The following is a 27,669-nucleotide window of genomic DNA, read 5'->3' on the forward strand; positions in this document are numbered from 1 at the left end:
TGTATTTCTTTGTGTATCACTTTGTTGTTTTATCTCATTGTGTGTTTTTTGAGTCTCTTTGTGGTCTTTTTTTGTTGTTTTGCAGTGGTTTTGTATCTTTTTGTAATCATTTTGTGTCAGTGGTCTTTTTTCAGTCATGAAGAACTGAGTGGACCCAAGAAGACATCTACTTTGACCCCTACAAAGACACCACTACAACAAACTTCAACGGTCAAGACACACAAGCAGTCAAATGTCTTTGGAATGATGGTATGTTGTGTGTTGTATTGTATGGATACTGTACTGAATGATTAATTGCATGTTGTAATAAGAAGCTGCTGAAAATGTATCGTGTACAAACACATATTTTGACGCTGATAAGTTCATAATTTAAAAAAGCAGAGCTACTGTCAAAACAAGGACAGTCTGTCATATCTGTCCCCTTTAAGCTATCACAGTAAATTCATCACACAAAAACAAACAAAAACATTAAACAGCTGACAACTCAGAAATGTTAACTTTAGTTTATTCACACACTGTTTTTTACTTCTGAAAATCTGCATATTCTGTACATTCAGTAGTTAATGGTGTGGAAGACTTACAGCCATTTGATAGCCACATAAGACATGTATGAAGTGTTTCCCTGACTGTGACAACCAAAGTCTGCTGAAGAACTGATTGGAGAAGGCAGTCAATGTATGACAGACTTATTCACACACAATACAAAACGGCTGCTGCAAAATGGCGTATCAAATCCAGAACAAGGTACAAAAAGATGAACAGCATGGGACATGAAACAGAACTGAAATGTGGTGGCGAATATTCTGGCACTATGAACAGTGAATAAGTTTTAGTGTTTATTTTCACTGAGGATTTGAAATACTGCATTATAAAAATGATTAGTGAGTCAAAAGGGATGGAGCTGCATTCAGAATTTTAGTATTTAGAATGAATTATCAAAATAATTAGTAGTAATACTCCAATCAACTGGATTAAACAGTAAAACTACTTCTAGGCATACATCAAAAATCCAGGCCATATGCAGAATTACAAAACTCACTTGAATTAGTGAAAATAAATGCCAAATTAAACAAACACTCCCAAGTTTGTTATAGTTCCATTTCAGCTGCTGCCTCTTTCAGTAGATTTAGCTGACAAAAGTGTGTCATTTGGAAGACTGAGGGCCACTGGGCTGAACCTGTGCACAAAAAGAGAGACTCTAGCCTCAAAAAACCTAATGCAGACGATCATACTCAAAATCTAATTTTACTTTAAAGAGGTCTCAAATGGCTGATAAAGTAGTAAGTAAGTGTAACCTTCCAAATCCATATTTGTAATGTCTTATCCAACCTGCTGACAACTGGTAACAAACTGGACCGCAACACCTGGCAGAGCAAAGTGTCACTAAATACACTACTAGACTGTACATTTAAACAACTACAGCATCCATGCAGCATTCAGTGAATTAAGGCCCCTATAAACTGAGTGATAACAGTGATGTTACAGGGTTGTTGTATTGTGTGAGTTGGCCTAATAAATAGTTGCAATCTCAGATATCAATTTTGAGTCATGTCAGAGTGTGCGATGTAGAATAAAACTATATATGCAACATGCATACATGAAAACATGAGTGAATGACATATCTGTGATATGTCATTCACTCATGTTTTCAAGATACAGATTTGGGTCTACAGCTTTAATTATAGCACTAAAACTGAAAAAACAAATATAAAAAGGTGCTTTTTAGAGAGTTATGTTGGAAAGTGTATTCTGGGTCATTTCATGCTATAGTCTGATTGGTTGGTATGACAAAGCAGCAGTCACCTTGGGAGAATTTGGAACCCTGTCCTGAATCAGCTGTCAGTCAACATGTCTCACAGTGAGCTCTAGGACCACTGTAATGGATTAAAGGTATTCTGCGGAGTTTTTGGCCTCTAGTAGCACTATGGAGCAGATTCTTTTGTGAGTGGGTCCCATTTTTTTTGTCTTGTGCACACATAGAAGTGCAAAGGGGTGATACCATAGACAGTCCAGCCAGGGGGTTTTACACAATTCTACTGATCAACAAGTGGCAGTAATGCTAAATATGCACGGCCAACAAAGGCAAAGAAAAGTGTTGACTAGTAAACATGGATATAAATAATGCATTTATTAAAAATCAGCTGTGCAAATATTCTGTATGGAAGGATATGCACTCGGCACATTTAGACCTAAAGGATATACACAATGTGTTTTGGTGAGTGATACTAAATGTTAACATAACCTTTGTTTGGTTAAAAGGAAACTCCACAGGGCACCTTTAATGACCAAAAGATTTCACATTTCCCTCACACCTGGCAACTTTTGCTGGAAAATCTTCCAGGACACGCAATTTAAAAAAGGCCATAAGGAACACAAAAGACATACTGAATGTGTCCTTTACATTCAGGGAAAGAAGGCTGCATTTGGAGGAGCCGCTGAAATAGACAGGTCCTGTCAATCTGTGACACTGAATTCAGTTTTGAAAGGCAGACTGATGGATGCAGCCCCTGACATGGGACATGGGAGTGTCTCTTAAATGTTTCAGTTTTAGTAATTCGGAAAAAAAAAAAAAAAAAAAATCTCTTCAATGCAACTCCGCTGAACTCCATACTCACTTAACATTTTTCTATATTAACCCACTCACTGCCTGTTTGTCGTCTTGTTTTAAACAAATTTAATTTTGAATCAAACTTCTCTCAGTTTACCTGCATGGAGCGCACAGTTTGCATTTTGCATTGCAAATATGTGCACTTTTCACAAAATGTCCTGATACAAGGCTACAGACAAACATGCAAATTTAAATATGAAAATGACACTGACATATTAATGCAGGTGAACATTGTTAGAATGGATTTGTGAATACAACATTTTAGGAAAACCAACTTTAGGTGCCACATAAATTCACTACGCATTTTTAACACATGCAGAGACAGAGAAAAAAAATCCTGTGGCATGGGCATTATTGAAACCCCAAATCCTACATTTTACTCTAAGTTGTCAAAATGAAAAATTCACAGTATAATCTCCACAACAGAGTTACCTGCAAGAGATGATGAATTTTATGAAAGCACCCAACATTTCTGCCAAAAAAAATAAAAGAACACTTGATTCCAAATTATTCTTGTACAACAGAGTATTTGAACTTAGACACACAAAAAAGAAATACTTGAGTCACACCAAACAGGTCACAATATTTTCCAAACTTTTAATACATTAAGAATACCAGAGATCATTGCTTAAATAAATTCTAAAAAAAAAAATATCTGTTGTACATGTAACATATTTACATTGACTGTAGCTTCTAGTGATTGTGTGTCAGTGTTATCTAAAACAGACCTTATTGTTCATGATTCAATGAACAACTGCTTTAAAGAGCAAATTCGGTGCTTTCAGAACAGAATTCTATCACAGTGCACTCACTCTAAACTCAACTGTTATTCATATAGTGTAGAAATGGATAAAGCAATTTGACTGATGCACAATGCTCCCACTGTTCAACTGATGGTATAAAAATTATTGAGGCATTACACTGAAGTTAATTTAAACTGCATGTTATAGTCTTGCTTGTGCGATAATTAAACGAAAATGGGTTTATGCATATCAGGTATTATTTTTGAAAGATGCACACCTTGATTTTGTTACAGCACCCGGTGTCAGCAGTAAACCTCAAAATCTCCTCTTGACAGCTGAGAGCTTGGAGGACTTCTTGTAGCATGATAGTTAGCCTGAATTTTCATTGTACTTCTTTGAATCAGCCTGATGTGACATGTCAGGCTGAATGAGTTACACAAAGCAACACTTGTTTCTCTTTCTACATAGCAAGTGGAAGAGAGATGATGTCCACACGGCTTACTTCCCCTTCAAAATTCTGACTGGTCAAATGTTTCAGAAATAGGTGTCAACTGGCACAATAGGAACGCTATTTGTGTAACAAGTAATTGAAAAGACTGAAGTTTCGGGGGGTTATTTGGGATATACACTCACTACTGGGTAATAAGACAAAATCAGGGAGTGTACTGTGTACAGGTTTTTAAAGCTGTCATTATCCAAGTAGCTCAATATTATATGAATTTGAGTCGCAGAGAAAACTGCCATCACTGCAGCAATTTCAGTTTAGCTTCCCATATGTAGCTTGGTTGATAAAAGAAAAAAGAAAAAAAAAAAGATGTGCATGGGTGAGTGGGGGTTAAAATATATTAATTGGCAAGTATGCACTTGATGAAAATCTGACCCAGCAAGGATAACATCATACACATTTTTACAGTAACAGCATAAATGGTAATAATGCTAGCTGCACTCAAATGAGGTTTTCTTTTTCACACAAAAACCATAACGTTCCACTTTTATTCTTCAGCGACTGTTCCACCTGTTAAAAGGCTGAAATGGAGAACAGGAGCAGAAAACTCTATTTTTAATGTGTTGAACTCAATGAACAAACTGGACTTACTATCCTTCAGCATGTACAGAATAGACCATTGAACATTTCTTCCAGACAAGTAGCATAGTGATTGCATAGTCTTTATAAATGATAGCAGAGCTTTTAGTCACTCATGCCTCTTCTTATTGTTGCTGCCTTCACACATTGTCAAACTTGTGTTTTAAATAGTCTTTCATAACCTTTGCAATTGGTAGATCCTCCAGGAATTTCAGGCTTTGAAGGCCAATGCAGTGGCGGATTTTTATTCGACACAAATCTTGTAGAGTCCGAGGTTGTCCTGAAAGAGAAACAGAAACATTTATTACACCATGGGATAACATCTGATAGGGAGCTCATTAATACAGCCTGACAGACACATTGGCAACAGCACAGGAAATGAGTGGCAGATAGCCCACTGAATAACTGGGTTTTACATGTATTAAGTGTAAGTCAGGAAGATGATATAAGCAAGTAAATGATCAATGGTCCTATCATTTTCTCCCTTGTCAGTATAATACTGACAGCCTCTACAGAACACAAGCTTGCAGTTCCTCTGTTGCTGAATTAGTTTGCTAGTTTGCCCCAAAGCTATAGCCATATATATATATATACTCATTCCTCTTAACTAATGCAATGGTAAATATATTCACGACTCGCATTTCTGTATGTGTTAGTACAGTTACAGTTGGTGTATTATTGTCTCAAAACTTTAAAGCTGAGACACAGTGTCTTTTCAAGTAGTGATAAACTACAATCGTATCCCAAACCACATTGAGAAACTGATCACCAGCTCTTTCAAAGAAGGAGGCTGCGATTCCAGACCACCAGCTTTACATCAGAATGGCAGTCTGTGGGGAAGCGGATTGTAGCAGGATGTACCATCTTCCCCATCTTGTTTTTCGTGGGAAGGAACCTGATCATTACATCAGCTTGAAAATGAACCAGTGGATCAAAAACCACCTAAGGAGCACCCAACAATTAGGGGATTCTTGGACAATTTGATCATCACTACACCAACACTTTCTGAGCATGATGGGTTCTCAGCACAGCTTGACCAAAAGGCCACTTGGGCCAATATGGCTTTCAAGCCCAAGAAAATCAAGGAGTCTGGTGATCAGAGACTGGAAAACGACCAACAGATTCAGGCTGCTTGCTCAAAGGGAAGCAATTCCATTAATTGAGGAAAACTTGCCTACCTGGGAAAACCTGGGAAAGTGGTAGGACAGCATCCTCTCAGACAAGAACAACATCCAGCACCAAAAAACAAACAGAGGAATGGTTGAGAAATATCCAGAAGTGTGGCTTGCTGGGAAAGTTGAAGGCATAACTTATCTAACACGGCCTGGTGCCATGATTGTTATGGCTGTTGACAATGTATGAAATCCAAATAACAACTGTAAAGAGAATGGAAAGAAAGACAACAACAACACCTCTGTAGGTGGTTGGGAATCCCTCCAAGCTTCACATCAATTGTGTATTAAACTATAAGATCTGTCCAGCTATAGCTCCCTCTCTTCTCTGGTGGTGGAGTGCAAAGTAGGCTCACCCTGACCATTCAGAGACTCCAGAGATGACCATGTCAGGTTGGCATCTCAATAGGGTCCGGGCAGAAGTGGGCAGCCAACACCACCACACAACAGGCATGCTGTGCAGCGTGAGTCTTCTCTTGGGAATAATAATAATTTGAAACCCTTGCACTGGGAGACAAAGCCTCTGGACCTCTCATTTCCAGCAGTGGGCAAAGGCGAATCAAAGGCAGCGAAGCAGAAGTTGAGGCAGAAGTGAGGAACCTGGAGGAGGAAGAGAGGAGAGCCAGAGCTTTCGAGCTGGGGTCTCAAGGAGCCTAGACAGGGAGGGACCTCCCTAAAAGAAACCTCACCAACCTATGAAAGGTAGAACCATTCCCCATATCTTTGCTGAGAAAGAAAAGTCTACAACACTCACTTCACCCCACTGAACCAGCACAGGTGGGGGATGAGGGAGGGCCCCCATGTGGTTGGAGAGGAACCATAGTACACATCCTGTCAGGTTGCAAGATATCACTTACCTGAGGAATAACAGATAGCATCATGACAAAGTACTTAGTTTTGCTGACATCTTTGAGCACGAATGACTGAAGAAACACCAGGTCAAAGGAAAATCACTTCACCATCAGGTTTGTCAAGGAAAGAGAGAAGCCCTCAGCCCAAAACCAAAGCCAAACCTATCCAACTGCAGTCAGCCAATAGATGGGAGATGAGAGTTGACTTGGAGATAAAGCGTCATTTCCCCAAAGTTGTCCTATGCACCACTTTGAGGCCACATGTAGTAATCTGATCATAAGGTAAGGAAGGAGCATTATTATAGTGAAGTTGACTGTTGGGCGTCATGTTACAAATGTTCCAACGACTGTCAGCCCAACAGCCGGTGACTGGTGATATATTTGTGCAGGTGTGTGTGCTCCTGCATTTTAGTACTCATTGATTACTCCCAAAAAGTAACTGACTAGTTGCTATATGGCAGAAGATGTATCATATTTTTTTCACCAAATAATGATCAGTTCTCATTAAAAAGGTCTCAAATACAACCAGTAAAGGGTAAACGAATGTAAGATGGACTTCCTTGGTGGTAGGTGAAATAGCAGAGTCCTCAAATGGGTCTGAGAGGATGCTTAAAAAATGGACCATGGTCCAATTGAACTCCCCAAGTTGACTGAGCTGGAGATACAGTTTGACTGCAGGAACAACATGGCTGCTTTCTTGCAGGAGTAGCAGGAGTCTTTCCTTCTCCTACCTTAAATTCTGTTCATGTAACTTGGCATAATGTAGAAAATTAATGCTCAAACAAATCTATGTCTGCTCTGGTAAAGTACATCAATGCTGTTCGAGCATTGATACAAATAGCCAAGTTTCTTTCTTTCTGTCATCACTGCATGTCTGCTGCTTTAACGCCCCACACTGCACAGCGTTAAAATCAAGCATGGTAACTATAACTTGTCAATAACAATTACCCACAGTGCCCCCAGCTGCATACCTGCTGTAGATACAATGCCACTGCTTTATTAGCACACTGTACCAAAACCACGATGGACTATTAGTCTACAAAGATGCACTTTGTCAACTTGTAGTTTTGATAGTGGACTAGTTTGCTAAGCTTATTATAACTTTATAAAGAGCTACGAATGTGTCTCTTTCATGGTTGTAGAAGTGACTGCAGGTATGCGTGGCATACACACTGAGCCCAGAAAAAAAACAGAAACACCTGTATGATGTAAAGCAGTACAGCAGGCCTGCTATAAAAAAAAATCTTCTTTAAAATGTTGAGGTTTTGTTGTGAATATAACTTGTTTGTGTGTTAATTCAGTTCTACAAACCATTTTGTACTGTGTGGTGTTATATTCAAAGGTTTTTGTGTCTAGTGAATTTCCATATTGTAAAAAAACAAAACATTAAAGGGCCACGTGTAGGATTAAAAAAGAAATAATGAAAATTCTGACTTTGGCACCTTGTGGTGGTAGTATGGTAGTATGAACAAAGGCACTGTGTCACTGACTGTAACCTGAATTCCCCAATGCTGTACATCCATTATAGAGCTTAAATTGTTCCTCTTTCAGCTGTACAAATTTCCAACAGGCTTCCAAAGGCATTACTCAGTTCTCAAAATCACTCCATATCTATTCTGTTATCAGCTGTATGCAAAGAGTTGAGAAGATTCCCCTTGATTCCAGGAAGTGATGTATGCGGGTGTTATCAGACTGGTGTAGGTAAAGTGACTCCTCTGTCATGGACATTTCTTTTCCTTCACCACAAAACACATATAAGCTGAGATATCATAACAAAACTCAGTTGGCCAGCTCCAAGAGCTCCCATGACGCTTCAAAGAAATATCAATCAAAGGCCTCTATCATTCCATTCGCCGTCACTACACTGAGTCTCAGCAGTGGATATCTCAAAACATCTACCTACTACACTTCCTGCACGCCTCAATGACAGTCGGAAAATACTGTATACATTTTTATGATTTGATTAAACTGATCCATGTACAAACAGCAAATTATCAGAAAATATAGTGTATATATAGGAAGTGTTTTATGACTGAATGAGACCAAAACCCAAGCACCATGTTGGCCACACAACCCACAGACAAGATAGCTAATATTATCACTTTATGACAGCAGGAAGTTAACAAAATACAACATCATGGGTTCTTATTTTGGGCGGTATGGTGGGGCAGCAGGTAGTGGGCATGCCTCACAGCAAGAAGGTTGCCAGTTTGATCCCTGGGTCGGGCAGGGCCTTTCTGTGTGAAGTTTGCATGTCCTTCCCGTGTATGTGTGGGTTCTCTCTGGCACTCCAGCTTCCTCCCACAGACCAAAAACATGCTCATTAGGTTGATTGGTGACTCTGAAAGGCTCCAGCCCCCCCGCAACCCCGAAAGGGTAGTCAGGTATAGAAAATTGTAGTGAGGTATTGGCAAAACAGAGTACCAACAGAGTACCTAGAAACTTAATAAAACATGCGGGAAAGCTGAGTAGTCACGGTTTCATTAGTCGCTGATAACCTCACCACCTGCCACAATCCCTGACTACTAGGCATTAATCCCAAAATCTCAATGGCATCTTTTGCTGAATATTGGCTATTAATGATTGGTGTCCGGTTGAGCTGGGCATCCCTAATACTAACTACAACTACAACAAACACAACAACACAGCCAAACAGGGCAGGGAGAAAGATTAAACGAAATCTTTGGTCTGCATACAAATCTGTATCTAAAATTCATGGAAACATGTTAGTAAAGAAGCATATCTGAATTGAAATCAGTGAAAGCTCAAGAAAGGAAATCACACCAAAGCCTCACAAGGTTCTTAAAGGCTCAAGTTCTGACAGGGCCAGGTTAAGGGTTGTACTGACTGGACAGACAAAGGGCAAAGAGCCATAAGATATCCTCCATAACATTTCTATTTTCCAAGTTTCTCTGTTCAGTACTTAACAGCCACAGAATGTTAATAATGTACAATCATTTTACACCAACCAAGTCATCACTAAACCTCCGACAGGGAGTAGCATTATGCCTTTTTTAAATTATTTATTTTAAAGATCACAAATCTAGCTTGGATGTGAACAATGACAGTGATATCATCCAGCATGTGACATTTCTCTGAGTGGAGTATGTCTAAGCTTTTGGTTTTGCTTCAAGTTGGAATCTTTGTATGAGGACAGTCCAAAAGAACTAGGTGCCTGTCATTCTGTGTGGGACGAGCCTTTCATGCCATATGAATTAATCCAGGAGGTAGGCTGTAATCAATAACCCAGCAGATATGTGATCTGGCTGAGGGTTTGCAGTCTCTGAAAGGGCTTGTCTGAATCAGTGCACAGCTCTTTGATATCAAAGTTCAGAGGGTAGGGGAGGAATGCAGCCATTGTTCCTTCTAAATCATAATGCTTCAGGTAATGTGCTCTCCTGTTCCTCCAACCTGGGATTGTTCTGTGACTGAACACTGGTCATTATAGCCTTGTGTTGGCAAGCAGCCCTCTTTCACTCCATACCATCTCTCTCTTTGAGTGTTTCTTTTTTTTTTTTAACCTAGCTTGGAATCTTCTTCTACACTACACCCCATATCACAGATTTCTTGTCACGGTTACGAGCATTAACTTTCCCCTGTGCCACACTTCAACACTGACTAGTATCCACATGTACCAGCAGTCAGCTTGTGATGATTCTATTTATTTTTATTCTTGCTTACTCTATCAACTGAATTGTACTGATTTCTTCGACTATCAGGTATTTTAAAAACCTTGTAAAACTGTATGAATGAAAGCTTGGTACTGGCCCACCAATGGCCATGTAACCCATAGCTTAATGATCACTCTTTCAACGTTCCAAAAGACAACTAGTCAAACAAACAGAAATGTATTGTAGAAAATTACTTGATGACTGATTTAATGAAAACTTAATATCTGAAGTAATTCAGCCTGTAATAACACTAGACATTTACTGGTTTTCTTTGGATTTATTAAGTATATCTACTATCTTGGGGTTGGTCAGATAAAATGTATTATTCTGATGAATTATTCTTATTATTATCATTACCACTACCACCACCATCTTTGTTGATTACTCAATTTAACAGTGTAGTGTGTAGGATTTAATGGCATCTAGCAGTAAAGTTGCAACTGAATATCCTGTGTCTCACCCTCCCCTACAGTGGCCGCAAAAAATGTGAAAGGTGGCTACTGAAGAAACATGGCGTGGCGGTGCAACATGGTGGACTCTGTCTACAAGGACCTGCTCCCTCTGTTGATATAAAGAGCTCATTCTAAATCAGTTCATTATACACCGATAGAAACAATTATGAATATTATATTAAATGTCTGCCAATATATCTCCCAAAATCCTACATACAGAAACTTTAAATAATCAATCGATTATTTCATATAACTAGTTGTTGCATTTTGGACCGTCCTCACACATACCGTGTTAACAGATACCTATATGTAATGCTGTAGGACATGCTTGCATGACAGGCAGTGTGTTGGTGACACTCACTGGTGACCTCCTGTAGGAAATCCAGACAGGGCCGGCTGATCCCAGACATGCTAACAGATACAGCGACCGGTGTCTGGCCCTCGTAGTTTCTGGTGTTGGTATCAGCTCCGTACGTGTAGAGCATCTGAGCGCACAACACATCATCCCTGAGGGCTGACAGGTGCAGGGGGGTCTGGCCGTCTTCAAGACGTCCGAGATTAGTGTCCGCTCCTCTCTGCAGGAACATGCGGCAGTATGAGTGATTGCCTTTGATGACAGCATATCGCAGCAGGAAGCCATTCTGAATGTCAATGTTGGCGCTGTGGTCCAGGAGGATCCGTACACAGCTGGAGCGCTCACGGATGATAGCCAACTGCAGCGGTGTGGTCCCTTTGTCACTCAGTGGGTCCACCTCGGCCCTGAACTCGAGGAGGAGACGTACAAACGAGTCTCGACCGTAGTGGGCAGCCACGTGCAGTGGCGTCCAGCCATCATTGCTTTTTGCATTTATAATGTCACTGCGGAACTCGGATTCCAGCATCAGTCGGGCAATGCGTGCTCTGCCATGCATAGCAGCATAATGAAGTGCTGTGAAGCCACCAATAAAGTCCTTCACTGTGGGGTCAGCTGCACAGAGGAGAGCAGAAAGAGTGAAAATGAGAGGAAAGTCAAATGCAGCAGGAAATGTGCTTCAGGCTGTGGGTGACATCACCTGTGATCTGAGTTGAAACATTTACACATTATGACAGGGCAACAACAGATCCCTTTAATGGAAAACTTTGAAACCTTCTCAGCTGTTCATATCAATGTCAACATCTGAACAACATTTTAACACTATCATATCAACAGTCATTTTCCTTTCGTTGGACACTCACTTTAAGAGGAACGGTTCATATATACTCGCAGTGGCAGCAGGAGAGTGTTCCAGAAAAGTGGAGAGAAAGAAAGATTTCCAGCCAAAACAACTTTATTAAGTGACACTATGTCAGTGTTGAGATTATAGCTGTTTGTGCTGTACCTAAGAAGCCAAAGAATAAATGAATTCATCTTAATGGTTTACTTAGAGGACCATTGGTCTGACCTCACAAAGCAAGATAAAATTGAGGCATTCCATTCAGTTATTTAGAACTCTAAGTTAACTTTAAGGCATGTGTACACAAATTGAGATCAACAGAACAGGTGTTATTGGTGTTAGTACACCTATACCACTGGCTATTAGAAATGCATTCAATAACTGTTTCTTAATTTAACATCTTTACTCCCTGCTTCACATGGCCAGGCTGTATCAGAGCCATATCAGAGTCGCAGTAATTATGTGTTTTTGAGTGTTCATGTCATCACTCAGGGTGTTATTATGGGTGGGAAACTTGGATTTTTCTGAAAGTTCTGACATATCCAGTTTAGCACTTAATAACACCTAAAAGACAAACACAAAACAGATGCCTCTTGTCATAATGTTCAAGGAAATCGATGCCAAATTTACTGGCAATCATATTGCCGGTGAACAGTATTATTAACCCTCACATGACCAACGCTGCAAACATACAATTATCTTCAGTTGTCTGATGACATGAACGGCTGCAACATGTAAATCCAACTTGTAAATACAAAGACTAGTCTGAATATTTTAAGCGTTAACGACCATTTGACTGCACTTCACCATAAAATTTACAAGCACTGTTTTCTGTATGATGAGGAAATGGACATATGTATGCAGGACAGATTTCAGCCAGGACTCATTAAAAAGAAACAGTGATTTGAATGCAACATGATGACTCTATTGTTGGAAATTTGGAGCTCAGCAACAGTTGAGTTGTTCAAAATCATTTGTGAATTGTTAGGTATGCTGTATTTTCACCCTCACATACTATATGTTAATAATTGTAGCAGCTTCAGCCATGTGCATTTGTTGTTCATGGACCACATCTAACAGGAACATCTTTAAAAAGGTTATTCTCCATCACATTTTCAGCAGATGTAAAACATTTGTGAGTGTTTTAAGGGATCTAACTGCTGTATGTCACTATAATGGGCCTATTTGCCTGCCAGATGAAAACCGTGTTTCTGACGCGTTCTATATGTTTTGAGAGATGAATGAAAGGCTCTCTTCCTGTAAAATAGTGCCCTCTAGTGTTTGGACAGAAAAACCTGTCACAGCAAAAACACTAACAACCAAATGAAACCTAACAGCCCGCCAACTTCAGAAGTTAAAAAAAAAGAAAGAAAGAAAGAAAGAAAGAAAGAAAGAAAGAAAGAAAGAAAGAAAGAAAGAAAAAAAAGAAAGAAAGAAAAAAAAGAAAGAAAGAAAGGATGAAGCCTCTGACCTCCGTGCTCAAGAAAGACTCGAACACATCTCTCTTTTCCTTTGGCAGCAGAGAAGTGAAGCAGTGTCCAGCCATTGGCATCGCGGATCTTGGGTGAATATCCCTGCTCCAGCATTCTCCTGACAGTGCAGACATCCCCTGCTGCCACTGCAGCCTGGATCTGCAGCTCCTCATGAAGCTCAGGGTTCCTTCTGCAGTGATGGTTCAGCATCCTGTCACGTTTCAGAGAGGGAAAGTTCATTTGTGTCTGACTCTGAACTGAAGTTTCTGACTCACCTGCCGGGGGCTGACAGCCTGCTGGCTATGCTATGAAAATGTTCTATCTGCAAAAATAATTTCCATTTTTCAAATATTGTACATTGAACATTGTCTAATACACACCTGGTAGATAGGTGCTATGGAGAATAAAGCCCTGCCAAAGACGGCAGCGAACTCCCACACATCATCAGCATTCAGTCTACTACAGGCTGCGACAGTAAATCGAAAAAGAAATCGAATCCCAAACCCAAACCTCACATTGATACTTATAAAGACATTTGAATCTAAAAAAAGTATCAGCTAACGAAAATATCAGCCAAACATCATTTTTACTATCAGCACCTGGTTTGTATGATGATCCTTTTTATTTCCTTCTTGAAGAGTTGTGACTTAAAGATTGCCAAAACCAAAGATTCATATTGGAGCTGATGCAGATCTGGACACATTTGAATCGACCAGTATGAGCTAAAATAAACCAGATGAAAATACAAAACTGCCGCAGCAGTAACAGTAACAGCTGCTCATTTTTAGCCAGCGCTGACTTTCACTGTCACCAGTTAAATGACAAACATAGCCCATAGCAGGTCATATCAACTGTCATTCTTGATTACAAGCCTAAATTAAAGTTGTTTGTTTTCTGGTTAAAGGACTTTCTTCAGTCAGTGTCTGTGCTTTGATCTGAGAGAGAAGAAGCTCCAGTCAGTATCACGACTATTAAACCGGAGCGGACTTACATGTACACTTATACTGATATGTCCATGGTAAGCTAATAGCCGATTTATACATTCAATAATCAATAAAACATACAAGGACACAAACAAAATGAGACGAGTGACGAAAACAATACACAAAAAGCAATAGAACATGAGTAACATTTATTACCAAAAGGAATTTTGGGTATGTCTCTTATCATCCAACTAGCTCACCTGTGGTTTCAAAACCTGTACTAAAGTGCAGCTGTGCGTAGTAAAACGAGTATAGGTTCGGCTGATCAGTAGCTAAACTTAAGTTACCTTATAAGCTATAATGCTGCATGTTCATTATTCACAGAAAAGAGTCATTATGGTAATTGGCTTCAGCTTTTGTTTTCTGATTTTCCACTGAAGCTGATATGATTACTGCTTTATCATTTAGTCTAGTCGCACTTTTGACCATCACAATAAGTGTATTAATTCTTGATTTTAAAACAAACATAAATAATATCGTGCAACAAAAATAACTCCTTACAATCTGCTGCAGTTTCAACATCCTGTCAAATATATTGGCTTGCATTGCAGCTGAAATGTGAACTGGTCAGTACATCTATGATTCTTTTTCTCTTGTGATTTACAGCCTCAACTGGCTGCACAGTTTTGCTGGCACCCTCAAACAGACCTTGTGTCTGCAGACACTGTGCTGCTACATTTTTCATACGAGGCTGTTTGTTGGATAACCTGTAAACCTCTTTCTGGAGTCAAAATTAAAAAGAGGCAGACATGAAACCTTATGAACGTAATTACACAGTTAAATCAGTTTGACACTATGCAAGTGTGGCTTCATGAGAGCACACATGGTGACAGACTAATGAATTATTAAACATAGTTAGGCTGCTGCAATCAGTCCTTACAATGAACTCTAGGATATTAAAGGTAAAGAGGTGTGCAGAAGGTTTAAGTTAAACCTCTAATTCAGTGATCTCTAATGGAAATAAGCTGATCTGTACAGCACATAGCAGCTGCATGTAGTGTCGCATTTGTCATCTACCCATGTTCACAAAGGTCTGCCTGTTGAGTGCTGACTATCCACAAGCAAACACAGGTTTCAGCCTGGCTTAAACCACATCAAACGTCAAGCAAAATACATCTTGTTTACAAGGAGAATATGATTAAAAAAAAAAAAGCAGAAGTGACCTTTTGACAAGCTGAAGAGATGTGCTTCTCTTAGTCATATCGGAGCTGCACCTGTAAATATACAGCTGCACTGTCAGGAAGGCTGGGAGGACACTCTGTCTTCAATAGCTGTTCCTGCAACACACAAAACCATGTCACTGTTTGGAAGAAGAAGTGAGCTGTAAACACCAAAATGATCTAATAAGAACCGATCATTTGGTATACCCAATTTAACCTGACAGAATATTATGACTTTATAATGGATATAATAATACTAATAACAACATCAACAACTTTAAATGACAGGAATGCTGCAAATGCACAGCATGCTAACAGAAGAACTCAGGTTTGATGAGGATGACTCCTCATTGTTGAAACCAAATGACTAAAATGCTGCAACAAGACAGAAACTCTGCAGCACATCGCCACATTAAACAGTACAGTTTTAGTTGGTTAGCTTAACCGGCTGATGAGAATAGAAAAACAATGGACAATAGAATGCCTTTATTTGCTAACATAACCAACAAAACAAAGCACGCACAAGTAAATAACAATAACCGTATCTAACAAAAACCGACGGAGCCCAACAAGCAGAAGAAGACAATACACACACATGTATGACAGGTCAAGAAAGCCAGATTCATGTTGGACAAACCCCTTGATTTGAGGCTGGATTTATCCCAGGATCTTAGCTAACGCTGGTTAGCCGGCAAGCTAACAAACTCAGTGGCGATAGCTCGCTAGCTTGTGTTGACTTTTTGGACTTGCAGAGTTGTGCACACATAAACCCCAACACAGAGAGTGAATCGATATTAAAGTTGATTCTACAGATTTACTGACAAACACAACAGCTTTGATATTAGAAAACAAAGACTTACTTGACAGACACTGAGCCGATGTTCAACTTAGCCAATCAGCTTCCAGACGTGAAGAATTGGAGTTGTCAAAGCTGCATGTTTCTACTCATTTCAAATCTAATCCAACACTAAACTCCGACTGCTGTCTATTAAAAGTTCCCTAAATGTCCGCCTCAGCATTGTTGAGCATCATTTTGCTGCTGAACAATCAGCTTTAACAACAAAGTCTCTCTGTGATCACATCAGTTTGACCCCGACAGCAAAAACAATTGGGCATCCGCCTCTAATCCTTCATAATAAAAGCATCCTTTCCTCACAACTACACTACATACAAAACTAATTTGGAAAGTCGGAAAAACAAAACAAAAAAACTATGAACAAGATAGCAGCTTTCAATGGAAGACATTTTATTTAGCCTTATGAAACTCAACATTAAATTGTGGAGAATCAAACAATCATTAACAAACAAGTTACAAATGCATGCAGGTGGTAGTGGAAATTTGGTTTCAACCCAGAATTAATGAGAGTATGTCCACACAAAATAGTCTGATAAAGAACTTGGATGGAAAACAACTAAGAAAGGAGAAGAGTACAGATTAGGTGACATACAGTCCAGTGCAGCAGTATAGCATATACACATACATCTATTATAGAGAGAAGAGTGTCTCAGAGGGGAAACTTGATAATATCTGTTACTGAGTTCAAGGACACATTAAGAAGAGCATTTATGATTATAGTTGTCAGTGAGTAATGTAGGCTAAACCAATCAAAGCAGTGACTTGGACAGATTCAGTTGCTGCAAGCCACAGTTTCAAATGAACACTAACAGGGAGATGAAATGGTACAGAGGTACAGTAGGCATCAGAAAGAAGGTGTTTTGTTTTTTGTTTGTTTGTTTTTTTAAAACCTTTTTTAGGCCATATTGATATTGAAGACACAATTGTATATTATGAAAAAGAAAGATGTGCTGATAGATTATAAAATTTTCAGTATGATGATGCTGACATAAGGCTAGGAGGTAGGGAATGCTTTATTTTTGGATCTTTATGAAACAGGCTTAATATCCAGAATACAGTAGTAACTTAAAGAAAGTAATGGTGGTATACAGTATCATCCAGGAGATGGCAGCACACACATTGATCTTCTTCTTCTTCTTCTTCTTCTTTGAGGTTTAAGGGAAGTTGGGGCCTAATGAGTTCCAGGCAAAATAAATATAAAAATAAAAGCTAAATGATTTCCACAGTTTTCATGAACTGTCTTAATTGTGTCTAAATACCACAACCACTGTTGCACATGGAAAAGTACAAGTTTGATTTGTTCCCCAGAAATTGTAAAGTAAAAGAACAACAACAACAACGACAATAGCAACAGATCAGTTAAGTGTCGACTGCATAAAACTATTTAAAGATTTAAAATTTGATGTTTTTAGTTATTATTATTATTTCATTGTAAATTTGTTTTACACATTTGTACGCTTTCCAAGTTACTTTTTCGGACTCTATGTAGTCTTTATGAGTAGATGCTGAACGATATTTAATTATGTTGGTGTTGCACTGCAAATAAATAAATAAATAAATAAATTGAAGACTTCCGGTCATCGCTACAAATTCCTATTGAACAATTTTTCTAGCAAAATAAAAGGTTTACTGGCAAAGTTTCAACATTTCCTCGTCCTTCTACCTTTTCTAAACACTGACCGTCAGTCTATGTCTACTGTCATGATTCAAGTAGTTCTATATTGATATCTAGACCCCCATAATCTGACAAGCTGAATTCGTTTTACTTTGAAGGCTCATGTGGCATACATTCTGTTTCTTTTTCTTGACTGCCGGTGGCTTGGCTCAGCTTGTTATTGGTTGGTTGGAGTGTTGCTTCCGCGTGTGTCACATGACAGGTTAACGCGGAAGAGTAAGAAGCATGAAGCTCGCAGTGAGCGGCACAGAGCGGCGCACCGTGAGGGAGCGCTTTGACTGTCTGAAAGATGCGTTCAGGTGTATTCAGGCGGGATCATGTCCCAGCCAGAGTGCTGCGGATATGGCGGATGTGATATTTTCCGGGGTGCGTGGATTGCCTGGCCAGGACAGAGAGAAAGCTCCTGCAGGGTACCGCCATGACAGCAGCATGGAGCTGACCTACATCAGTGTGACTCTGGTGGAGAAGGTCACGTCCAGCTTGACGTCTCAGAACCTGGCTCCTGCAGTCGCGTTGTACTGCGTGGAAATCCTGAGGGTGCTGTTTCAAGACATGGATCTCATGTCGCAGCTTGTGAGTGCCCCGCTCTCCTCGTGGTGAGCGAAAACACGTTCATTTTAACAGTAAACATATTACCTGCCGTGACGTCTAAGAAGCTCATTGTTCTACAGGTTGATCATTTCCAGGCTGACGACCAGATCATCTCACATCTGGCTGCCAAAAGTGTATCCACGTGCGTTGTCCATTATCTCCACCAAACTGTGAGTGAAGTAACCGTTTGAGTGATCAGTGCAGTGACTAGCAGCGATCTCCAGGATACAACAGTGATGGTGTGTTTAAGTGTGTGCATCAGCAGGTGTTTGTTAGAACTAACATTAAATGTGTTGAATATATCCTTTCTTTTCTCAGGGTACTGTCAGTCCTGTGTGGGAGCAGAAGTGTCTGCAGGCCTTCCACAGCTCGCCCCCCGGTGCTGAACTGGATGCCTGTCTGTGGTCACTGACAGAGGTCTTAAAAAGACTTCTGAAAGGAGCTCATCAAGGTAAAGTGACTTGGGTTTGTGCATTCACACTGTGAGTAGAAGCTGTCATTTAGCTTGGATCTGAGTCAGCTTTATTTATTTACTTTACAGTGATATGACACAGAGAACAGCAGCAGATCTTTACATTGAAGAAGCTACAACCCGAGAATGACATTTGTGCTTGAATTAAATTACTTAAAATGTGATGCAATCATTAAATTGTAGGTCACAAAATCGTTTAAATGCTGGCTGGGTTTCTCTTTTCTGTTAGGCCAAAGTACCACTCCAGGTTGCTTTTACAGTGATCCTTGTCATGTTGTTGTGTCCGAGCTCTTTTTTTGAATGCATGCATTTTCTTCCAGGAGAGATCCTTGGCAAACTTCTGGCAGCTTTTGACTGCAGCCTGAGTGCTCTATGTTCAAAGTTTCTCCCTGCGGAGCGATCAGAGGCAGGACAGCGTTGGATGGATTGTACCAGCAGCAGACACTGGGGAACAACGTTCTGCCTCCTGCTGGACCTGCTGGAGGTGTTGACTGCATCCAGTTTAATATGTGGAGCTGGTGTCTGTTTGAAGAGTCAGAGATTAACCCACCTTCACTCCTCAGCACTCCTGACAGCTGTCAGCTGCTGCTCACAGTATTTTGTCAAGAAGCGAGCGCTGCTGCTTCTAAAGAGAGCCGTGCTTCAGAAGGCTGGAGAGGACTGGGCTTTGGGAGAAATGCTGTTTACTGGACAGAAATATGAGCACTTCAGCTCTGACATGAGCATGCTGAGTCACAGCGTGTTAACAGCAGTGGCTGCTGATTGGTTACAGAGTGTTCAAGTGGATTCTGCCTCTTTCTTCGGGGGGACAAGACACATCCGAGATGATGGAGGTCAGAAACCAGACTGTGTGATGCTCAGAGCTGTCAGCCTGCTTCTTCTCAAGTCCGTGGAGCTTCACATCCAGACTGCTGCTGGAACAGGTAAGAATCCCAGCTGCACCACTGGACACAGTCTGAACTGTGTGTGATCAATGCTGGAGTGATCACGTTGTGTGATGCGAGCTGGTGCTGGAGGCCATTGAGACTGAAGTGAACTTCAAGCAAATATGAAGAGCCAAATATGTTTTGAGTAAAGCAGCACGAGTTGAACCTGTGAATGATAGGTAATGAAGTATAATGTGAAGTGTGTTAGCAAACAGATGCCTCCAGCAGACTTAGTCATGTCAGTCCAGTGTACACTCTCCAGCAGGCAGTTAGCTTGGCAGTGAGCATAGAGGGGAATTTAGCAGCCAGATATTTCCCTTAGGAGTTGGTAAAGACCAACAACAGCTAACAGGGAGCAGTTCTTTGATTGGAAATATTACATTAATCAGACAGCTGGAGACACAGCTCCATGACTGCTGGCTGAGCAAATACGCAACTGCTAACAACTTTGCCCTATCAGCTAAAAAGGTGAGGTCATGTCAATGTTGTGCTCACACGTTGTTTATTTATTTCAGGTCATGCTCTGCAGTCTTGATAGTTTATCTTTTCAAACACTTGTGTTGTTAAGTGCCACATCAGGTACTTGTAGCTTTATGTAGTACGAGGAGCATTTCTGGACACCCTGTGTTACAGCATTTCCGCAGCAGGGGGCACTCCTCTCACACATGAGCTGAGTTGCTGTGCTGATTCGCTCCCTGTGTCGTCTCACAGCAGGTGTGGACCGTGCCACAGAGATGTCTGGGTATCTGCACAGTCTGTGGGCCTTCCTGAAGAGGCACAGCATCCAGCTGATGGAGGTCACCCACCTCTGCTGCTGGGTCAGCCTGCTGTTTGGAGAACAGGACGACGACATGATGGAGGCGGCTAAAGCTTTGCTTTCTATATTCCTTCATCACAGGTACAGCAGATACAGCAGATATGCAGACATATGGCAAACTTATTGTTAGAAACATGACATGCAAACAGTTAATAGGAAAATGTGCTCCACTCATATGGACTTCTAATGGCTTATTATTGTTAAAATGTTATATGTATGTCAAGAGTCATTCCTTAATGTGGTGGATCATCATCTCAAAAAGCATTTACACATCCTAAAACACTACAGCTTTCCAGTGTAAGCCTCAACAGTAGAGTTCTGTCAAAGTTAGCAGTTTCTGAAGGCAGCATGACCCTACACATTACAACCTACAATGCTTTACGACAATGGAGCCAAATCATTTTAATAAGGGTTACATTCAGATGTTAGTGTCTGGTTCTGTATATCAGAACATCAGTTTCTGCACATAAAGCCTCTATGTGTAGGATTTGAAGTGGAACAGTAGAAAAAGACTCTTCACATGATCAGCTGTGCTGGGGGATGTATGACTTCACTTTATCCAGGTCTTATACCTTCTGTATTCTCCCAGCACACATCCAGCTTTCAGGATACACTGTAAGATAAGTGGAGTGAAGGGTCAAGATAAGAAGTATACAGGATATAGAATAGAAAATCAACTATGTATATGTATATTATGTACAGATTAGACTAAATGCCATAAAAAAATTCTACTGCCCATAAAATACGACCGCCAATATTCTTCTGAGAGCACTCAGCAGAGAGCGCGTCATGTTGATTCATCATGGGCTCTGAGTGTCACTGATCACAGCACAGCTGCTGTCATTAACCTTTATTGTATGATCATGAAGGTCTCTGACAAAGTGAACAATAATGGAGATTTGATGGGTGTCTCCGTCATCAGAGCAGAAGTTTATCTCTTCCAGTCCTTACAAAAACAACCGCAAAGCTTCATTTTGATTCATAAAGAACCTTTTTTGTAAATTTAACCTGTTTTTGTGGGAGAAGAAGCAGTAGTGAGCAAATAGCTATAGGCAGCATGTTTGTAAGCTCCCTGTCAACCAGAGATCCAACCAATGAAACGAGCTGGTTCGGTCCAGGGGAGACAGGTGTCATGGTTTCAGAATGCGCTCACTGTCCTGCGTCTCCCTGCAGACTGTGTTCTGGGCTGGATGAATCTGCTGTGTTGGAGACGACCTGTGCCTCTGGCTGCAACCCTCACTGCCACTTCCTGCTTCTGCTTCAGAGCATCTCCTTCGACCACAGCATCCTCCTCGACTTCCTCATCTCCACTGAAACCTGCTTTCTGGAGTACTTTATGCGGTACCTCAAGTACCTCAGAGCTGATCAGCAGGGCTTCACTGCAGCCTGTGAACGAATCAGCGCGTCAGACCGTCCTCTCTCACTGCAGACGTCACTCGCTGCCTCATGTGGTGGTGATATGTTTGCACTGACTTGTAAAGCAGAGCCAGATCAAGCTGAAGCCAGCTCCTGTGTCCAGCTCGCATGTGCAGGGCTTCGCCTTGTAGAGTACGCTAACTCTGATGAGTCTGATCCAGAGAACATGGAGTGTCAGGATGAACCCGGGACATCTGGATGTGACAAAAGTAGATTCAGTGGACCACCACTGTCTGCCAGACAGAAACAATATGAGTCCTCTGGCTCAACAGGATTACTGAGCCAACATGATTCCACCGTGAAAAGAAGACCAGAAGGGTCTTTGCTGCAGGTGTTCCAGAGTGAGCAAACATCACGTCCAAACATGGCAGGACAGATGACCTGTGACACGTCAGCCAGAGCCGTCCTCTGTCTGTCTGAGCTCAGGGACGTGGTGACGAGGCTGCAGACAAAGAAACTCTTCCCATACAACCCCTCCTCACTCTTACAGCTCTTAGCACAAGTGTTGAACCGTTCCCAACCATCACATCTGTCACATTTCAATAAATGACGAAATATTTACATAACGTTCTGTTCTGTGTGGAATGTGGAAGCTAAGTCTGAATTGTTTGGAGAATTGTTCGGGTTGTGTGAGTCTGTGTGTGTTAGTCATCTTGTGGATTTTAGCCTTTTCCAGGCTGTTTTCCTCCCTTCCACCCAGTGCATGCTGGGAGAGGCAGGTGAGTGAAGACAAGGGATAGAGATGAAATGATTAATCACTTGTTCCACTGACTAAAAATGAACTGATAATTCTGAAAATCAGATGTCCAAAAACCTATTGATACTGCTTTAATTCAATCAGTATAGCAGTAGAGGCACAAATACAAATAGCAGGATGCTAATGGCTAACTGATGCAGGAACAGACCAAATAAAGAAACCAACTAACAGATAATAAACAGTGAAAAGGGCAAACAATGAAAGGGACAAATATTTCTTTTACATATACACACTCTAACTATTAAAGCATGCACACATGAATGGTTTGCTGTGGACAGAAATATTTGTCGAAAGAAGAGTCTGAGGAAGATATGTCTGAAGAGCAACCTAACACCCTGAGAATTTTTTTTTTTTTTCTCTCGCAGTTGGTTAATTTCTCACTTTGCTGCAGTGATGTAGAAGTACACTGTAGCCCATTAGGCACATAATAAGTCTCTTTAATGGTATCTCCTCTCACTGCCAGATGCTATTCAGTTCTACATCTCATTTAAGCCTCGAACTGTAGCACAACTGTCCATTTCAAATGGCTGCCTTGACTTAAAATGTGTGGCAGATAATTTGATGAACCAGAAACTTGTCAAGCTTTTCTTTCTCCTCCAGCCAGTGTTGTCCCTCAGATGTCTGGGCTCTGTCTCCTCTTCTATAAAATCCTCCTTTGTAGGTCTATGGACCAGGTTCTGACTCTTGACCAACATGTCAAGTGTTTGATGTGTTCTGGTTGTGTTTTTCAGCAGAGAAATCAGACTGACTGTGTGTCAAGCTGACATGGAAATGATTATTCAGACTTTGATCTTGTCCCATCTTGACTATCGTATGGCCCATCAGTGATGCTTCCTCTGGTGAGACAGACCTGAAACACAACCAGACAGGGCAGCGGCTGAAAGTGTAAAAACCATGTAAGGACACATGCCCTTATATACAGTGTGCAAACTACAGTCATGGAAAAAATTATTAGACCATCCTTGTTTTCTTCAATTTCTTGTTCATTTTAATGCCTGATACCACTAAAGGTACATTTGTTTGGACAAATATAATGATAACGACAAAAATAGCTCATTAGAGTTTCATTTAAGAGCTGATATCTAGCCATTTTCCATGGTTTTCTTGATAATAACCAAAATCACTTAAGTCCTTACATCAATAGCTATGTCATTGTACTGCCAAAAACAATGCTTTTAGGCATTCCATCTTTTCTTTTCTGTCTGTTAGTCACATGATACACACAGGAGTCAGTACTTGATTGCATAACCATTGTTTTTGATGGCTGCAGCCATGCGTCTTGGCATGCTCTCCACCAGCCCATTCCTGTTGCAAAAATTCAAACAAATTGTTTGACAAATTGTTTTTGGGCTTGTGGTTCTCCATTTTGAGTTTGATGATGTTGCACAGGTCTTCAGTTGGATTTAGATCTGGTGATTGAGCAGGCCAAGGCATGGTTCCAATGTTCTGCTTCTCCATCCAGGCTTTAACTGACCTTACCGTGTGGCGAGGGGCATTGTCTTGTTGGAAAATCCAGTCATTCGAGGCAGGAAAGAGTTTATCAGCTGATGGAAGAAGACTGTTTTCAGGAGTAGCCCTGTACGTGACCTGGTTCATTCACCCTTCACACAATTGCATTTGCCCTGTTCCACCCATACTGAAACAACCCCAGATCATCACCCCATGTTTTACTGTAGGGGCAAGACAGTCTGGTCTGTAGGCTTCTCCAGGCTTCCTCCTAACCAGTAAGTTGGCTGGAGTGGGCATCAACTCAAAACTGGATTCATCACTGAAGAGAACCTCAGCCCAATCATCAACAGTCCAATCCTTGTGATTCCTAGCAAAGAGTGACCGGGTCTTCCTCTGCCTTTCTTTGATGAAGGGCTTCTTCTGTGCCCTGTGTGACTTCAGACTAGCTTCAAGAAGTCGGTTCCTTGCTGAACAAGTCACATTTCTCGACAGCGCCCACTCATTTTTAAGGTCCCTGGAGGTCCGACGATGATTCCTGACACAGGGACGGATGAGTGCACGGTCCTCTCATGGGGTGGAAAGACGTTTCCTGCCTCGACCAGCTAGCAATTTGGTAGTACCATGTTCGAATTGCTTTTTCTTGGTGTAATGAACGGCTGTCTTGGATATCTTCAGTTTTTTTGCTACTCATGCCAATTTCCAGCAGTGCCAAGATGGCGGCCTTTGTGACTTCACATGATTCTTTTGTTTTAGGCATCATGTGAGAGCTGACAGCTTCTGAGTTGTGCTACGACTTGAATGTAAGCAGGAAACCACTCGAGGCCTTTGCATGTGCAGTGCTGCTTATGACATGAAATGGCCTCTTATATACCCTGGGAATACAATTAAGCTTAAGCATGTCAAATAGGACATAAAGTTTTATGGAATCAGCAGCATTTTTTGTCGGGTTCATTGTATTCTTCAGGTAATGTACCTTTAGTGGTATCAGGCATTAAAATGAACAAGAAATTGAAGAAAACAAGGGTGGTCTAATCATTTTTTCCATGACTATATGCCATGGCTTTCGGGGAGCTCTTTTTTTTTGGGTGGGGGGATGTTATGCGTGATTGCAAGAATAGCATCCACATCAGTATCTTTACTGGAGTGAATCAACTTTATCATGAATCACACATCAGTAATAGCCTATAGACGATACAGAAAGATAGAAATGCATAGCACAAATAGTACATTGCCAATATTTTAGAGACCCCCCCAAAATTTTGCAAATCATGTTTTGGGACAGGCTCCAGCCCCAGGAAACCTAAGTAAGAATAAGTGGGTAAATGAGATGAAATGATTAATCAATTCTACATTTTTTGAATATAACTTAAATAACTTAAATTTGTAAGATTTAAGATAATGCCCCAATCGCAGCCACGTTTACATCTGGTTAATTGCCCCACGTCCTCTATAGAGCCATGCACAGCCGTGTCCCTGAGCTTTTCTATGGAAGCATCCAGGACTGTCTCCCATGCAGTGATGAGACAGTCATCAGTGACCACCACAACTCCACTGCATTTTCTTGAAAGGTGTGTACTGTTGCACATTAGCAGTATCCAAACATAATTTACAGGAGACGGACTCTGTGTTTGTGGATAGAGGTACAGAAGAATGAAATGTTCCTCTTTTGACGAATTATCAACAAATGATTGATGATGCTAAACTTTGATATTATCATAGGACATTACATGTAGCTACAATATCAAATCACAGTCAAATTTGAAGTGTGTGTTAATCATTTTTGAAGAATGTAAAATGTGAACAGATTAATAGAAAATGATAGTTAATGTATTCTTGCTGCTCCACCACTTTTAACAACCTGCAATTTCAAAACTGGCATTCAGAAAGCTGCTTACTTTTTGATACTGTTATCAGGTGTGCTAACACTCAAACATAATGCTAACTTGTATTAAACAATACAAGTTAGTATTATTCAAATATACATTGTGGGCCGTTAAGAAAGAAAGATTTGTGAAAGAGCAAAGTGCCATGTCTTGTGTCTGAATTTCAGAGTGGACGAGGACTTTCTGTTCACTCAGGCTTTGCTCTGCAGCACAGAGGACATGCAGCTAGGACGATGGAGAGACTCTCTCCACTGTGTAATCCATGTGTGCAGGTGCAGCTGACATGGAAACTGTAGATTCATCACATGGTGGGTGGTTTAATCTGACGGGAGCACAGTTCAGAGTGGCGTGGAGATGGAGAGATAGCCTGTCCACTCAGAGAACATGGGTTACACATGTAACCGTCCTTTCTGCATGTATGTCGAGGTTATCTCTCCACCTCTGACATGCCTGATGAACAGGGACTCTGTAAGACACACCGTGAGAAAACCAAGCAGCCCCAGCTGCCTCTGTGGCAGCTGAGCTTGAATGAGACTCAGGTGCTCAAATAAAGGGACTATTTGCAAATATCCATCATGTATAAATCCATGGCTGAGGTGCAAGATGCCACCAAGGCCTGGACACAGCCCAAGACTCAGTTTTGTCCCACGGCTCAAAACTTTTAGTTCCTTTAAGGTTTTTCTGTATGTGTGTTTAAGTTTTTACTCTCTCTACTGCTTTTAAAATGAATCTCCTGGTTTTCCATTGTCCTTTCTCCTGATTACTAGTTTTGTGAATTGTGGGTGACATTTAACAGCTTTATTTCTTCAGACAGGAAAAATGTCATGTCAATCAAATGTTGTACTTTTCAGGCAGAAACCTGTGGCTGCTTCTGAACAGCACACTGGATAGAGCAGAGGGAGCACCAATGCCACTGCTCATGCTACTGCTGAAGTGCAAAACTACTTAAGTGAAACAAACCTCTCATAGTGACGGGATCCCCTTAAACACCACGCTCACCCTCATCTCTCTGGCACTCCAGTTTTTGTTTACAGCAGCCTCCTTTGGCCCTTGAAGGAAAGTCTTCTCCCAGACAAAGTTTGTACAAAGAAAAAGAGAAGTCATTGAAGTCTGAATGAAGAAACTTGTGTGTCGAAATAAAAACGAATAAAAGCCCCTTCTTCCTTCTCTCCACACATACACATCTGTTACACAATCACTCTCAATCCTCAGCTGCACTTTTTTTTTCAAACTGTGTTCCACCAATCCAGCAGCAACGCCACTTAAAATACACTCTGTTCATCAAACTGACATATTTAGAAGAACAAAAACCTCTCCATGCCTTACATTGGCTTAGATGTAACTCTACACCTTTGCCTTCATGTAGTATGTGCAGATCTAACTGGTCTCCACCTCAATCTCCACCCACCCCCTTGTCGCTCACCTCCAGCTTCGACTC

The 27,669-nt window shown here is 40.9% G+C and overlaps 2 protein-coding genes across 2 annotated transcripts; one reads left to right on the plus strand and one right to left on the minus strand.

Annotated features, from left to right (window-relative positions):
* Positions 1-3,186: 3,186 nt before the first annotated feature.
* Positions 3,187-16,483, minus strand: asb7 (ankyrin repeat and SOCS box containing 7). The gene is made up of 5 exons (XM_070969359.1): positions 16,250-16,483; positions 15,393-15,506; positions 13,246-13,457; positions 10,943-11,548; positions 3,187-4,715 (listed from the first exon to the last, which is right to left on the minus strand). Exons 2-5 carry the CDS (start codon positions 15,428-15,430, stop codon positions 4,576-4,578), a joined length of 996 nt encoding a protein of 331 aa, XP_070825460.1. The 5' UTR covers positions 15,431-15,506; positions 16,250-16,483; the 3' UTR covers positions 3,187-4,575.
* Positions 16,484-18,113: 1,630 nt separating this feature from the next.
* Positions 18,114-22,706, plus strand: lins1 (lines homolog 1). Its single transcript, XM_070964369.1, has 6 exons — positions 18,114-18,493; positions 18,592-18,681; positions 18,830-18,962; positions 19,304-19,906; positions 20,621-20,807; positions 21,900-22,706. Exons 1-6 carry the CDS (start codon positions 18,146-18,148, stop codon positions 22,690-22,692), a joined length of 2,154 nt encoding a protein of 717 aa, XP_070820470.1. The 5' UTR covers positions 18,114-18,145; the 3' UTR covers positions 22,693-22,706.
* The last annotated feature ends 4,963 nt before the right edge of the window (positions 22,707-27,669 follow it).

Source organism: Chaetodon trifascialis, chromosome 1 (genome assembly GCF_039877785.1).
Source record: "Chaetodon trifascialis isolate fChaTrf1 chromosome 1, fChaTrf1.hap1, whole genome shotgun sequence".
Taxonomy (NCBI): Eukaryota; Metazoa; Chordata; class Actinopteri; order Chaetodontiformes; family Chaetodontidae; genus Chaetodon; species Chaetodon trifascialis.